This window comes from Penicillium chermesinum (assembly GCF_028974085.1).
Source record: "Penicillium chermesinum strain IBT 19713 chromosome Unknown utg000003l:1.0-5111272.0:1.0-5115320.0, whole genome shotgun sequence".
In the NCBI taxonomy this organism is placed as follows: domain Eukaryota; kingdom Fungi; phylum Ascomycota; class Eurotiomycetes; order Eurotiales; family Aspergillaceae; genus Penicillium; species Penicillium chermesinum.
Window position 1 is genome coordinate 2,008,179 of NW_026695313.1, and position 15,239 is coordinate 2,023,417.

Sequence of the window (15,239 nt, forward strand, 5' to 3'; positions counted from 1 at the left end):
AATCTTACTTTGAGTCGCTAAATTAGATGGGTTTAACTCTCGCAACTATCGTCAAGTGTACTCGGCTGCAGACACGATCTCGCCATCCACGCTATCCAGGAGCATTAACATACAATATGTCCTGCTCCAGTGATATAGCTATGAATCGGAACTGGCGGCAATCCAACGACTGGCTCTTTGGTTAGAAATCCCGTATATCAACGGCGTGATTATAGTAGCAGATTGTGCAATATGGCTTTCCCCGCCTGTAAAACGATTGTGTACCAACTGGATTGGTCCCAAATTGTCGACGCTATCGGAGCATTTATGTCATTGGACTACGAGTGAGGGGTAGATAAAGCTTTGTGGTCTAGAGGGGCTTCGACTGTTTTACTATGGGGTGATGGAAGGCGTAATGCGACACCGCGATGATGTGCTTGCACCTCAGATGTCGCATCATGGCGTTCGTCATCCCGAGCGCATCTGGACACTGGCAATAGCAGCTTAGACATAAGTAGCAACATATTGGTTTCCAGTCGTCTGACCGAGAAAAGCAATCCAGTTTATCAAACATGGCGCCTGCTCCCATTGATCCCCGCATCGTAGATGTTGTGGTGCCGAAGAAAGATAACTTGGGCCTCCCAGAGCCGACGCGAGAGCGTCTAGAGAAGGCCGGTATTGATCTCAGCGCAGGATATCCCTACCGTCCGTCTCGTCCCCTCTATAAAGACGACGTGTTTAATGTCCGAAACGAGGACCGCCCCCATATAGACCCGGGGAGTCGAGCAGATCCCGAGAAAAAGGCGCTCTTTTCCGCAGCCAAGGAAATCAACCATTTAACAAAACATATTGGTACCGAAGTGGTTGGGGTGCAACTCAAAGATCTCACCGAGCAGCAAAAAGATGAGCTAGGGTTGCTGGTTGCTGAGCGGAGTGTAGTCTTCTTCAGAGACCAAGACATCAGCCCTCAGCAGCAGAAGGCACTTGGAGAGTGGTATGGCGAAGTCGAAGTTCACGTACGTGAGATCGGAATCAGACTCAGAATCAGAGGTCGGAATGCCCTCTTCAGATGACGCGAAGCTAACAATCCTGCCCTGCAGCCACAAGTTCCTCAGGTTCCTGGAGTGCCGGGGGTGACTGTCATTTGGCCCGCGCTCCAAGCCACTGAGAAAGAAGTGAGCTTCCGTAAACCAGGGGGGTTCGGCTGGCTGGCACACCGACCTCGTTCATGAAAGACAGCCCGCGGGCGTGACCCATCTCCATAATGACACGGTCCCAACCGTAGGAGACGATACCCTCTGGGCAAGTGGATATGGTGCTTATGAGAAGCTTTCACCTGCATTCCGCAAGTTCATCGACGGCAAGACGGCCATCTATCGGTCTGCCCATCCCTACCTGGACCGGAGGAAGCCCGAAGCGGGGCCTTCGTACGTCGAGCGCGAACACCCTTTGGTTCGAGTGCACCCTGCCACTGGCTGGAAAGCGCTCTGGGTGAACCGCGCGATGACAGTGCGGATTGTTGGCCTGGACGAGGATGAAAGCGACTTGATTCTGGGTTATTTGAATGACGTCTACGAAAAGAATGCGGATATCCAAGTCCGCTTCAAATGGACCCCGAGGACAAGTGCTATCTGGGACAACCGGTACGTTTCACACGCATAGAACGATGAGTTACACGCTGACGGGGTCTTTAGCATCACTATTCACAAAGCTAGCTGGGACTATGAAGGCCTTCAACCACGCCACGGTACTCGAGTGACTTCATTGGCCGAGAAGCCTTTCTTTGATAGTAAGGCACCTACCCGGCGAGAAGCACTGGGACAGCTGGGCGCTAGCGAGATCGAAGAATTGGAGAAGTTCCGAAAGCTGCAGTTGCAGTAGTAATACAGCAATCAGGCATTCCGGACTCTCTGGCTATATAATGAAATTGAAGTTGGATACGCGTTCTCTATCAATTTCCCCCTTTGCCAGTGCGGGTTAAGCCCCCAGTCTGTTTGGACTCTGAAACCTTGATTCCCGGGTCGTAGTGGAATGCCCGTCTATGACTAGGAATAATAAAACGCTAGTGGTAGTGAAACATTGCGGAAGGCGCCACTGTCAAATGGCACATTGGGGGCACAAGCCTTTCAAGCATGAGTAGTCAGTCAGTCTAATGAGCCGTGCCCACGTCCTTTGGACCAGAGAGTATTGGGGGCCACTCCTATATTGAGGGAATCCCGTCCCAATTGGACGGTCACCAATGGTCATGTTCCAGCATGTTGCATTGCTGGTGTCCAGCACAAAATAGTGTTTACATCCTGTATAAAACAGTTTGAAATCTAACACGGACATTCTGGGCTGGTTGTTTCTGGGTCGGATGTGTTGGTGCGTAATGTAGTCCTCAAGCTGTCTGCTCCCTCCTCTAAGGGTAGCTCCGGGTTCTTATTTATACTTCTCTGAGTGTGGAACATCAATGGAGCCCAAGTGAGACTCATCTTTTGTCTCTGCTGTGTACATGGTAAAGGAATGTAGACAACACCATTATTTCTCCAAGACCGCATCTGAATTTAGCAGGATATCAGAAAAGACCTACTATGCCTAGAGCCGAGCTATTGTTCCCCTCCACGGTCCTCCAAAGGCAATGAAAGGAAAGAGTTTGTAACGGACTAGGCCCCCTGAACACGTCACCATAGCAAGACTCAAGCATAATTTCTCCCTAGATGCCCTGAAGATGTCCCAGCTTGACCTGCTCAACAACCACGATCCAAATTTCCCCAATAGGTAGAAATGACAGCCATCAAAAAAGTGGAGCTCATAGCCTGAAGAGGGTCAATAAAACGGAACGGAGGCCGCAAATCTTTACCGCTCTGGGGATCGCCCCTCGTCTTACTCAATTTATCGGGACTCATCTGAACTCTGCACTTTCCAAACCGCAAAGATGAGCGCGACCGAGACGATTACTGCTCCGCCAGAGATCACGGCCGAGAATGTGGCCACCATCTTCCCCGAGGTCGACACTTCGCTCGCCCGCGACATCCTTCCCACCGCTGGTGGCCGCGCTGCGTCCCAGGGCACCGAACTCGAGGGGTACGATGAAGAGCAGGTTCGTCTAATGGAAGAGGTGTGCATTGTCCTGGACAATAATGATAAGCCCATTGGTAGTGGCAGCAAAAAGCTCTGTGAGTGCAGCAGTTCCTATGCCCGTATCCCACCCGCGTCTCAAGAGGGGCAGGGGCAACCTTTTTTTTTTTTGCTCTTTCTTTTGAATCTTATACTGATGCAAGATTTTGTCTTCCCACAGGCCACCTGATGACCAACATTGACAAGGGACTCTTGCACCGCGCGTTTTCCGTTTTCCTGTTCGATTCCAATAAGCGCCTCCTGCTCCAGCAGCGCGCCAGCGAGAAAATCACCTTCCCTGACATGTGGACCAACACTTGCTGCTCCCACCCTTTGGGAATCCCCGGCGAGACTGGTTCAGAACTCGATGCCGCCATTCTGGGTGTGAAGCGCGCGGCGCAACGGAAATTGAATCACGAGCTGGGAATCAAGGCCGAGCAGGTTCCTATTGAGAAATTCGAGTTCTTCACCAGGATTCACTACAAGGCTCCGAGTGATGGAATGTGGGGAGAGCACGAAGGTATTGAAACCCCGGGTCGAAAGACGTGCACGCATTGAGACTAATTTATATCGTCAGTGGACTATATTCTCTTCATCCAGGCAGATGTCGACCTCGAGCCAAACCCCAATGAAGTCCGCGATACTGCCTACGTCTCGGCAGACGAGCTCAAGGCCATGTTCCAGCAGCCGGGACTCAAGTTCACTCCTTGGTTCAAGTTGATTTGCAACTCAATGCTGTTCGAATGGTGGAGCCACTTGGGCACTCCGGCGTTGGAGAAATATAAGGGGGAGACCGAAATCCGCCGGATGTAAAGGCGAACAGTAACATTATACCTTGCAATACCTTTCGGCTTTGGGCATTCTTTGGCTTCTCATCATTTTGGAAGCACCGCGCAATACCATTTCTCTTGTCTACAATGTTCCCAACTTTCGGACAAATATTACTTTAATCGCAGTCTAATGAACTTAAAATATGGGTTGGATAGTAACCGGGTCACGCGATCAATATTAAGCATAGAGAACAAGCACCGGCTAAACCGTAACAGGGGTATAAATCGCTTAAATATAAAAGACCGGAAATGAACGCCGAGTATAGACCTCCTAGTCTAGACGAAAAGCCCTTGATGCTGTACATCACGAGGACGGATCGGTGGACAAGAAGAGGATACAACTGCCTAGGATAACCACCCCGACAACCGTGAAGACCATCTGCGTCTTCCACCCACTTTGGACCAAAGCTGCCTTGCGACTATATTTCATGACGGTGCGGGCGTAGTTCGCGAATCCGTTCGCCAGACAGGCCAAGCTCAACACCCAGAAGATTATGCCCAGGGGCAGGGCCATGCGCCGTTCTAACGAAGTAGGCTGGTCGCGAAAATGGAAGGAAATAATTATGGCGACAGAGACAACTGCAAGGTACATCGATAGCCGAAGCCAGGAGAGAAAGGTCCGTTCGTTGGCGCAGTGGTCGCGCGCATCGGAGGAACTGTTTTCAAAAAGCAAGGCGCCGAACAGGGGGGGTTGAGTATAGAATATGATGTTGGTCTTCGACGTGCCTGTGGTCTGTTAGCTAGAAGGATCCAATCGTGTGTACAACCAGGTCCACCGGAGCGAGCCCTAGGTAAAACAGCCCGCATGCTCGTAAGGCGCGACTGGGGTAACCGGAGAGCTGCCCGTTATGATAAAAGTTCACTCACTCTTCCACTAGAGCTGGGTGGGCATGGAATGGGTTTATCAGTGGATTATAGCGCCCGCGCGAGGGAATGCTGCTTGTGCAGCTCCCTGCAGACGCCATTGTGAGGATGGAGATCGAGAACGGAAATCTGGAGATCGAGAACGATATGAGGCGATCATGTGATCCGCAGACCGCTTATTTGTGGTATGAAATGACCCTTGGTGACTTCGCTGATAAGCGTGCGATCGAGGCGATTGAGGCTTAGATAAAAGAGTCTTCATGATTCAAGACCAGACTGGAATTAGGCCTTCTTAATCCCCGCAAGCAATCTATCCATGAATCCCTTGCGCACGGCCTAGTGGGTCCATCTCCAAGGCGGGGGAGCAGCTGATGCACCATGATCGAGTCAGGCGGAATTCTTTGAATCGTCCTGGCTTATCGAGCCGACGCGAATTCTCAAACACGAACAGGTGAATTTTGAGGCAGGGGAAAATCGCCGACTTCTCATCTCACAGTATCGAAGTTCCACTAATTACTCGAAAGGGCGAGTCGAAGCTACCGCCGAGCTGTTCCCCACTTTCGAGTCCCGAGTCTTTGCCCGCTTTGCCCGCTTTGACTCTTTACTCTTATCTCTCCTCCTCTTCCCTTGTACATGCTTGTAGATGATGCTGGTGTTTAGTAAATGAAAAAAAAGGCCAGTGCATCTCCTAGGGTTCCCTCATGGCGCCGCGCAACATTCGCTCCGCAGAGTCCGCGGAGCACTTAAACCCATTTGGAGGGTCCTTCACCTCCAGTTCACCGATAGCGGCATCGGCGATCGCGCGCGACCTCGCTCAGTACGAAGACGAGGACTCGAGCAACACCGACGGGGACTCCGAAGCCTCGACACTTCGTCCTGCCAGCAACCATGCTAATCCGCATTCGTTGGCTGGGTCTTATCGCCGCCCGAGCTATTTCACCAACGTGAACCACGCCACAGCCATCCCCGCGGCTGCGAACTATCAGCCTTTGACTGAGGGCGAACGGCAAAAAGCGATCAAAGAAGAGCGGGACCTCCTCGGAGATAACCATGTCATCCCAACCGACCAAAGGTCCAAGGGACTGCCGCATCAAATTGGCAATCTGTTTGCTACATCCCCAGGGCAAGGTCCCTCCAGGCCGTTCGGTGCGGGGAGAGAATCGCCCATCAAACCCCCCGGGATCCAGCCACAGGCCACAGAGTCCACGGCTCTGCTAGGACCTCCCAGTGGGGCGGAAGGCATGGACCCGGAGGAAATTGATCGGAAATGGGAAGAAGCTGTAATTGCAGGGTTGATCAACACGACTTGGAAGCGTGAAGCGATCGTGATTGGTCAGTATTCTGCACCGTTGATGTTGACATTCTTGCTGCAGTACTCCTTGACGCTAGCCAGTGTCTTCACAATTGGCCACTTGGGCAAAGAGGAGCTGGGGGCAGTCAGTTTGGCCAGTATGACGGTGAGCATTACTGGGAATGCCGTGTATTCTGGTCTTGCGACGAGCTTGGATACCCTCTGTGCGCAGGCGTACGGTTCAGGGAAGCGCAAGTTGGTGGGCCTACAGATGCTCCGCATGGTCTACTTCCTATGGCTGGTGACTGTTCCTATCGCTGTGTTATGGTTCTTCTCTGAGAATATTCTCGTGAAGATTGTGCCAGAAACAGAAGTGGCGCGAATGGCCGGACTGTACTTGAAGATTGCGCTCTTAGGAACCCCAGGTTATGCGTGTTTTGAGAGTGGAAAACGGTACCTGCAGGCGCAGGGCGTCTTCTCTGCCTCGTTGTATGTTTTGATCGTCTGCGCTCCATTCAATGCTTTCTTGAACTGGTTTCTGGTTTGGGTAAGTCATCATCATGAGATCGTCGAAACGATTTTCTTGAAAAAAAAAAAGAAAAAAGAAAAAGAACAAGGCAAACTAATATGGTATCAGAAAATGCAATGGGGATTCATCGGAGCACCAATTGCCGTCGCAGTCACGGAGAATCTTCTCCCGTTAGGTCTCTTCCTATATGCCTACTTTGCTGTAGGGTCTCAATGCTGGTGTGGGTTCACCAGACGGGCATTTGATAATTGGGGCCCAATGATTCGCCTCGCCTTACCGGGCTTGCTCATGGTCGAGGCCGAGTGCCTTGCCTTTGAAGCTTTGACTCTTCTCAGTAGTTATCTGGGCACGACTGCTCTGGCTGCCCAGTCTGTTCTCTCTACCATTTCAAGCATTACATGGCAGATTCCCTTCCCACTGTCTATCGCTGGTAGCACTCGCGTCGCAAACTTGATTGGTGCTACCTTAGTTGGAGCCGCGAAGACGTCTGCGAAGGTGAGTTTCTGTGGTGCTGTAATCGTCGGGTTGTTCAACATGGTCCTTCTCTCGGTTCTGCGAGACTACATTCCCATGCTTTTCAGCTCTGATGCCGACGTCATTGCGTTGGTGGCCCAAGTCCTACCCCTGTGTGCTGCTTTTCAACTTTTTGATGCGCTTGCGGCCAATTGCAACGGTATTCTCCGTGGATTGGGCCGTCAAGAAGTCGGTGGCTACATCCAACTTTTCTGTTACTATGTTATCGCGATGCCTGTCAGCATTGGCACAACCTTCTGGCTGGGCTGGGGAGTCATGGGCCTATGGACTGGAGTGGCCCTGGCTCTTCTGCTTGTATCGGTCATCGAAGCGATTTTCATCAGCCGGATTAGCTGGGAGCGGTCAGTGGAGGAGGCGACGCGACGCAATGAGATGACTTGATTCTGTTCAGCTTCCTTGACGCTGGAGATTTCGCATATTACCATTTCTTGGTAAGGCAGCCCACGCTGGTGACGAACAATCGCTTGTGCATTTCCTGTTTTTGAATGAAACTTACGACTGGAAGACGTGAAAAGACCATGGAAGTATGAAAATAGATAAATCATGATATCATTTGAAGGCTGCGAAAAGTCTTTTTGAAACTTGAAGAATATAGGTGCTCTCTGGCACCAACAATAAACCTTTTACTCGTACTCAAGAATAGCCCAGGTCTGTTCGTCCATAGTGGAGAAAATGACACCAGCGCCCATTAACTCCTCGCCAGCACGTGCCACATCAGTCGCGGGGACATTCAGCTTTGTAGCAATCTGTTGCAAGTGAAGACCGGTGTCATCTTGGGGCTCGGTCTTCAGGACATTGTAGATCTTCTTCGCTAAGGGGGGTCATATGTCCCAGAGCCTTATTCTGCCCAGCACCATAGTCATCAGCCCCACCCATCACAGCATCGCCGCCTTGCGCATTTCCACCGCTAGCACCACCAGGAGGCCCACGAGTGAAGAACAGATGGACCATAGTAGCCTCAAGGAGATGGCAGTTCAGCTCGTTGATATCCGTCATCGGACGCACACTATGCGCACCAATGTATCGCTTGTTTCCGAAAGACTTGATCGCACCGAAGACACGAGCATGGCCATTCAGCTTGACCTCGTTCTTCCCATCGCCAGGCCCCTTAGTCCCCTCATCGGTGTCCATGCTATCAGCCATAGCCGAGTCCACCCACTTCTTCACCTCGACCTCGCCTGTTCCATCGTCGATCTTGTATGTGACATTGGTGCTTTGGGCGCTGATATTGCGCACCTGGCCAATGAAGAGCACGTTGGCAACGTCGGCGCCGTCGATCTGGTAGGGAGCCTCTGGGTACGGCGAGCTGGCATCGAGAATCTGTTTAATTGTCACGGGACGGAGTGTTTTGTTATCACGGTCGCCAGTCTTTCTCGAAATGTCAGTCGAATGACGGGCTTTTATCACATATCGCATGAGCTATTCGCACCTTTCCGCCGGATGGACTGTTCGTCTCGCCTGGCATAAAGCCGCCGCCGCCTGATTGGCCGCCATATGAGTTGAAGTTATCTATCAGAATGCGTTAGTCGTGTAGCAGACACCTGGTCGAGCATACATACCCATTATGTGACAAGGTGATGGTAGAGACGAGAAATCATTTTACTCGTTTGGGAGCGTGTCGTGCCTGAGACGCGTCGCGGGGAGGAAGCAAACAGTGCAAACACTTCTCACCGCCTTTCGGGGGTCTCGATCTCAATTTTTTTTTTTTTTGGGCGGAAAGATAAAAAACGTCTAGATCGTCAAGCTCTGCACAGGCCTGTCTGGAAGTCCATCAAAGCCTGTGAGTTGCGGCCAGCTAAGTCATAAATAGCTGTTTGCCGGATTTTTGTTGACGGTGATTTTTTTTTCTTCTTGATTTGTTACTCGCTTCAATATATGGACACAGGTCTCTGAACAACTTCGTCTCCATCCCGCCGTAGATCGGCTTATCACGAGGCGCAAGACTTTCAGGACACAACAATGCCTCACCGTGCCTCTTCCCCCGCGATGTCGGAAAACGAGTTCGACATCACCGGTGCTCTCTTCCAAAATGACAGTGACTCTGATTCGGGTAAACCTCAAGAAAAGAAACCAACTCATCAGGACCTCGACTTCCTCGGCGCGGACGACGACGATGGCGATGCAGCATTTATTGCCTCCCACCAGGCATCTGCCAACCGAAAGGGCTCTAATCTCAAGGGTCGCACTGTTAAGAAGGGCGGTGGCTTCCAAGCCATGGGCCTGAATGGACATCTTTTGAAGGCCATCGCACGCAAGGGATTCTCTGTCCCTACTCCGATTCAGCGCAAGACCATTCCCGTCATTATGGAAGACAAAGATGTAGTTGGGATGGCCCGAACTGGTTCCGGAAAGACTGCGGCTTTCGTCATTCCCATGATTGAGAAGTTGAAGAGCCATAGCACGAAGTTCGGAGCTCGCGGCTTGATCATGTCTCCCTCCCGAGAACTTGCCCTGCAGACTCTGAAAGTTGTTAAGGAGATGAGCCGTGGCACGGACTTAAAGGCTGTCCTGCTTGTCGGTGGTGATAGCCTGGAGGATCAGTTCGGAATGATGGCTGGCAATCCAGATATCGTCATCGCTACGCCCGGTCGATTCCTTCACTTGAAGGTCGAAATGGACTTAGATCTTTCGAGTATCCGCTACGTGGTTTTCGATGAAGCTGATCGATTGTTCGAAATGGGATTTGCTGCCCAGCTTACTGAGATTCTTCACGGTCTTCCCTCAAATCGACAAACGCTCCTTTTCTCTGCTACTCTTCCTAAGTCGCTGGTGGAGTTTGCACGAGCTGGTCTCGAGGAGCCCACTCTTGTGCGATTGGATACCGAAGGAAAGATCTCTCCAGATCTGCAGAATGCATTCTTTGCCGTCAAGTCATCTGACAAAGAGGGTGCTCTGCTGTACGTCCTACATGAAGTTATTAAAATGCCCACAGGGCCTACAGAAGTGACGCGACGGTTCAAGGAGGAAGGGCCTTCCAAGTCGAATAAGCGAAAGCGGACTGAGAGGAATGCGCACAAAGAATCGCCGACCGAACACTCAACGATTGTTTTCGCAGCGACGAAGCACCATGTGGACTACCTCTATTCGCTCCTTAAAGAAGCCGGATTTGCGACATCCTACGCCTACGGTTCACTGGATCAAACAGCTCGTAAGATCCAAGTCCAAAACTTCCGATCCGGGATCTCTAATATCCTGGTCGTCACCGATGTCGCTGCTCGAGGTATCGATATCCCCGTTCTCGCCAACGTCATCAACTACGACTTCCCCTCCCAACCCAAGATCTTCGTCCACCGAGTCGGTCGTACCGCCCGTGCAGGCCAGAAAGGTTGGAGTTACAGTCTTGTCAGAGATGCCGATGCCCCATACTTGCTCGATCTTCAGCTCTTCCTGGGCCGGAGGCTGGTTCTCGGCCGCCAATACGGCGACCAGGTTGATTTCGCGGAGGATGTGGTTGTGGGCTCTATCCCCAGAGACCCCCTATCTCGGAGCTGCGAGTGGGTCAACAAAGTTCTGTCTGAGGTTACAGACATCGCATCCCAACGCCAGGTGGCTACGCGGGGAGAGAAACTATACATGCGAACCCGCAATGCGGCGTCTCTCGAGAGTGCGAAACGTGCCAAACAAGTCACCACCACAGACGACTGGTCCACGATTCATGTGCTTTTTCAACGACGCCACCAGTCAAATGGAAGCGGAGCGTGAAAAGCTGCTGGCACGCATTGGTGGATTCCGTCCCCAGGAAACCATCTTTGAAGTGCACAATCGCCGAACTGGCAAGAGTTCCCAGAAGACTGAGGGCGAAGAGGCGACCATGAACACCATCAAGCGGATCCGGTCCACTGTGGACAAGAAGAAGCAAAGAGCGCAGGCCAAGGAGCAGTCCGAGCTCAACGAACTGGGCATTGGCGATCAATTCGCCGGCGGAGATGAAGGTGAAGGCGAAGGCGACGAAGACATCCCCGCTGAAGCTGGGGATAACATGTCCCTCGCCTCCGAGTCAGACCTGGAGGTAACCTTCTCCGCATACTCCCAGCCGAAGAACAAGGCAAAGGCAAATCCCAATGGGGTTTCCGCTACCTCGTTCCAGAACCCCGACTATTTCATGGGTTACACGCCCAACAACAACGACCTCGCAGAGGACCGGGCGTACGGCGTCCACTCGGGCACCGTCTCGAACTTCGCTGCTGCCTCACGCAGTGCTACCATGGACCTCAACGGGGATGAAGGACACAAGGGATTTGGCGAGCCTCGGTCGATGCTGCGCTGGGACAAGCGGCATAAAAAGTATGTGGCGCGACAGAATGATGAGGACGGGTCGAAGGGCGAGAAGCTGGTGCGCGGTGAGAGCGGGGCCAAGATTGCGGCTAGTTTCCGCAGCGGGCGCTTCCAGAACTGGAAAAAGGGCAAGCGGTTGGGCCATATGCCTCGTGTGGGCGAGGCCGAGGATCCTTCTCTGGCCCGGAACTTCAACCACCGGCCTCCGGGGGCCAGTGGTGGGCGATTCCGGCATACCAAGCAGGAGGCTCCTAAGCGGGCTGATCCCTTGCGGGGCGATTATGAGAAGATGAAGAAGAAGAACGCCACGGCTCGCGAGAGGCAGCTCTCTCAGGTTGGCGGCGCTGCTGCGGGTGGGAAGAGCGAGATTCGCTCTACGGACGATATTCGCAAGGCACGCAATCTGAAGCAGAAGCGGCGTGAGAAGAATGCCCGGCCGTCTCGGAAGAAGCATTAAACGACGCATTTCACCACTTTGTATAGGTTTCGTCTTCCTAGCAGATGTATTCCATGTTCTGGGGACAGGGGCCAACTAGTTATATACTGCATTGAAGATACCATGTCAATTGCTTGCGACCATGTCCTGAGTTTTTACGGAGTCCTGTAGCGACTTGTAGGAAACTTGAAAGACTCAAAATCTCAAGACCCCGTGTCTATATCCCATAGCGAGTGCTATCAAGAACGCAACCCGGACCATGGTTCATGCACTGCCACTACGCGTCGATCGCGCGCGTACGATTGTCAGCCCTTTCGGATCCAATCACGATCTCCAAGGCCTTGTGCCCTTTTGGGAGATATTCCACGAGGCCCCAATAGTCCCGATTAATCTCCGCCTGGGGCCAGACTCGGCGAATTTTGGTAAGGCTCGGCCTTTGACAAATCCCGATCCAGTTTCCGGACTCTGTTCGGTACAAACTAGTCGAACGGGGCGGGGTCTCTGAGAGAGACAGAATCCCTACTCCGCAGCCCTGGGAGGCATGGGAAAGGATGGGTTGAACCCCTTGTGCACCCGCGTGCGGTATGTTCCACACAGGCTGGTGCAGCCCCTTAGGCGATTAACAGCCGCCTTTTGTTGCCCTCTCGGCAGCTCCCGCTCTTGGCCTTGTGTCTTTTCACCTTTTTTTCCCCCCTTTATTCCTTCTTCTTTCTTTGTCTTATTATTTTACCTTCCGGGTCAATTGGCTCCCCCAGGTCTGGTCTGCTGCTTGCCCAATCACCCGATGAAGTGGGGACCTTCCCTAGTCCAGGCCAGGGATGGAAAAGCATTGCACATGCTGACGGTGATCCGCTTTCCCCAAGGCTGAAGGCTGCAGGCTGCAGCCACATCTTGTTCCTCGATTCCGGAGTACCCGAAAAATAAGAAGATAAACTTTACGAACGGTTTTTGCGGTTCATGTCTTTCCTTCCTCTGCTCTTAATTTCAGGGTCTCAGTTGGGTGGGAAGAACAGGGTATCTTCCCACAGGGTACCACAACAGAGCGAACTTTGCCCTGATCTATTGAAGCTTCGGGGACCACATCACCACCTGCCGCCCCCCTCCAATCCAATTCGCAAGCCGCCCTTTTGCAACAGAGAAATCCCCAGTCATGAGATCTGGAAATTCAAAAAGAAATCTGTCCCTTGGCTGCAGGCTCCCGACTCATGGTTCGCGGCCCACCTCTGTCGTGTTCCTCGCCTGTCGAGGACCCTGATCTACACTTGTGTCGGGCTGGATTGTAACAGTAACCCCCTTCTCGTCCCACGGAGGATAACCAGCGGGTTGACTCGGTCCTACGGTGCTCCGGTGGGGCTTGTTCATGATGAATATTGTTTTTTTTCCCCCCTTTTGCCTCTAGGATCTCCACTGCGGAGAATAATGACCCGTGGATTCAAGGTTGACATCACCAGTCCCCTCTAGTTCTTCTGGAAATCCCCCTTTCCAGCAGGGCAATCGGGCAATTTGAAATCCATCAGACTCAGTTCCCCACTCGCACTTACCCAAGAAATCCATGGTTTGCCCGGCGCAACCATGGGATTCTCATCTTTCCGCCCCATTAAGGTTTTGCGGGCCATTAGCCTCAGCCCTTCGACGAGGCCGATCATTTCTCGGCTTATAGATCCGGGCACCAGAGCCCGAAGGCCAGAGAGTGGAGAAGGGCGTTTATCGGAGTCTTGGGACCAGAAAGGATACAGCATCGCACCAGATCTTCCAGCACCGTGCTGTTCCCAATCTTAGAAGCTAAACCATGAATCACAAAGTACAGTCCAAAATAAGGTTCGTCCCCCGAGAGGTTGCACCACTCGCAGGCATTTGGCAAGTAGAGATGAGGTGATATGTTTTGTTTCCCGGCTCAGCAGATAAGATTCAGTCTATTAGCGATGGATCCGGGTCTAGTGACACTAATAGGGCTGGAACGTGGGATTACTTGGAAAGCGGGGGGGGGGACCTTCTGTGGTTATACTGGGTCCAACCAGGTACGGGTAATAGGATAGTGCTCTATGAAGAGCCATCACATCAACCGGGCCAATACGAGCACAGTGAGACCTCCTGGCGCGCGAGAGAGACATGCATCCTCGTACTTTGTGCATGTCAAACGGAATGCGCAGTTCAGTGCCGGGGGCGACTATTGGCAATGGCTGCGGGCGCCGACTGTCGATCCTCCAATCCCTCGCTTGGGCTCGTATCGTCCTCCCCAATTCCCCAATTATTGACCTGCTGCTTTTTGATTTCACGTCGCACCTCCCAAGCTCCCATCCCCGTAGATTAGTATGGCGGGTGTCAGTGCAACCCGTTCGCCTGCAAGCCACCGCAATAGACCGGGAGGCACTACGAACCATTGCGTGTGGGCTCCACCGGCTGATTCGGGGAAATGAGCTCTTGTATAGCGCGGACGGGGCGATCCATCAGCGGGAAAAAGGACCAAAAGGAATAAGAAAGGAAGAAAGAAATCGAGGAAATCAGACAAAGCCCGTGAAGATCAAAGAAATTCCCGAATCCCTGCCCAACCAGCGAATAATGCAAATAAAAATCAAAAACAAGGGGTGCCCAGTTCGACAGCCTACAGCGAATCATGGCGCTTTACGCACGCCCTTTCTCTCCACCTACCGTTCTTCCTCCCCTCCCATAATTCCCGAAAAGATCTACCATGACGGAGATCAAGTCTATCAGCTACTAGTGCCAGCTGCACTGACCACTGCTTTCCTACCTGGTAGGATCCACCGGGCCCTCTGGCCCATAGTGTACTACTTTGGGCTCGTAATGTCCAAGAGCGGGAAATTTACCACATTCATAGAATCTGGTTAATTCCTTCAATATTTCGTCTTCCATCTGACGTTCATTCTTATTGCTTCCCTGCTCCCCCACCCCCATATCAGCAAACAATACCTGAAACATATCACACCCCAAAAACGCGATTCGGGGAAAAAATAAAAATAAAAAAAAAATGAAAATAAAAATAAGAGTCTAAAACGGAAAGGCCCAAAAAAAAAGAGAAAGAGAAAAGAGAAAAGACAAGACAAGACAGCTACAGAAGAAGTCAAACACAGCCAAAGGAGAAAGCTTCAAGGAGGCGTGGAATATCTAGGATTTCAAGGAGAAACAGGGCTTGAAGAACCAGACTCCCTTTCCATACCGGCCCCCCCCACCTCGAGGACGCCTCAAGTGGCATACAGGTATAGTTCACCGTTTCTATCTTTTACCCTGTCTCGTTCGTTCCGGACTACCTTATTATGTACGGGGGCGTCTGAGCTGGAACTGCAATGCACCGAACGTGATCGCAGAGGCAAGGTGAGAGCTTGGGCCAGCTGCACCCGGCCATCCTAGCGCGATGATCGACCGCCATCCTGCAATAGATCGCCC

General features: G+C 52.1%; 6 protein-coding genes across 6 annotated transcripts; 4 read left to right on the plus strand and 2 right to left on the minus strand.

Moving 5' to 3' along the window:
* Positions 1 to 551: 551 nt before the first annotated feature.
* Positions 552 to 1,860, plus strand: N7468_003659 (TauD/TfdA dioxygenase family protein; the record flags this gene model as incomplete). Its single annotated transcript, XM_058472956.1, has 4 exons — positions 552 to 995; positions 1,080 to 1,154; positions 1,219 to 1,622; positions 1,674 to 1,860. 4 exons carry the CDS (start codon positions 552 to 554, stop codon positions 1,858 to 1,860), a joined length of 1,110 nt encoding a protein of 369 aa, XP_058331959.1.
* Positions 1,861 to 2,896: 1,036 nt separating this feature from the next.
* On the plus strand, positions 2,897 to 3,891 carry idi1 (isopentenyl-diphosphate delta-isomerase IDI1; the record flags this gene model as incomplete). Its single annotated transcript, XM_058472957.1, has 3 exons — positions 2,897 to 3,137; positions 3,260 to 3,598; positions 3,656 to 3,891. 3 exons carry the CDS (start codon positions 2,897 to 2,899, stop codon positions 3,889 to 3,891), a joined length of 816 nt encoding a protein of 271 aa, XP_058331960.1.
* A 321-nt stretch (positions 3,892 to 4,212) lies between these two features.
* Positions 4,213 to 4,715, minus strand: N7468_003661 (DUF202 domain-containing protein; the record flags this gene model as incomplete). Its single annotated transcript, XM_058472958.1, has 2 exons — positions 4,213 to 4,634; positions 4,685 to 4,715. The coding sequence occupies 2 exons, from the start codon at positions 4,713 to 4,715 to the stop codon at positions 4,213 to 4,215; spliced, it is 453 nt and encodes a 150-aa protein (XP_058331961.1).
* Positions 4,716 to 5,473: 758 nt separating this feature from the next.
* N7468_003662 (MATE family efflux transporter) lies at positions 5,474 to 7,507 on the plus strand (the record flags this gene model as incomplete). Its single annotated transcript, XM_058472959.1, has 2 exons — positions 5,474 to 6,610; positions 6,701 to 7,507. 2 exons carry the CDS (start codon positions 5,474 to 5,476, stop codon positions 7,505 to 7,507), a joined length of 1,944 nt encoding a protein of 647 aa, XP_058331962.1.
* A 242-nt stretch (positions 7,508 to 7,749) lies between these two features.
* On the minus strand, positions 7,750 to 8,689 carry N7468_003663 (uncharacterized protein; the record flags this gene model as incomplete). Its single annotated transcript, XM_058472960.1, is given in 4 exon segments — positions 7,750 to 7,937; positions 7,981 to 8,523; positions 8,534 to 8,635; positions 8,686 to 8,689. 4 exon segments carry the CDS (start codon positions 8,687 to 8,689, stop codon positions 7,750 to 7,752), a joined length of 837 nt encoding a protein of 278 aa, XP_058331963.1.
* A 396-nt stretch (positions 8,690 to 9,085) lies between these two features.
* Positions 9,086 to 11,858, plus strand: N7468_003664 (ATP-dependent RNA helicase DBP10; the record flags this gene model as incomplete). Its single annotated transcript, XM_058472961.1, has 2 exons — positions 9,086 to 10,770; positions 10,808 to 11,858. 2 exons carry the CDS (start codon positions 9,086 to 9,088, stop codon positions 11,856 to 11,858), a joined length of 2,736 nt encoding a protein of 911 aa, XP_058331964.1.
* Positions 11,859 to 15,239: the final 3,381 nt, after the last annotated feature.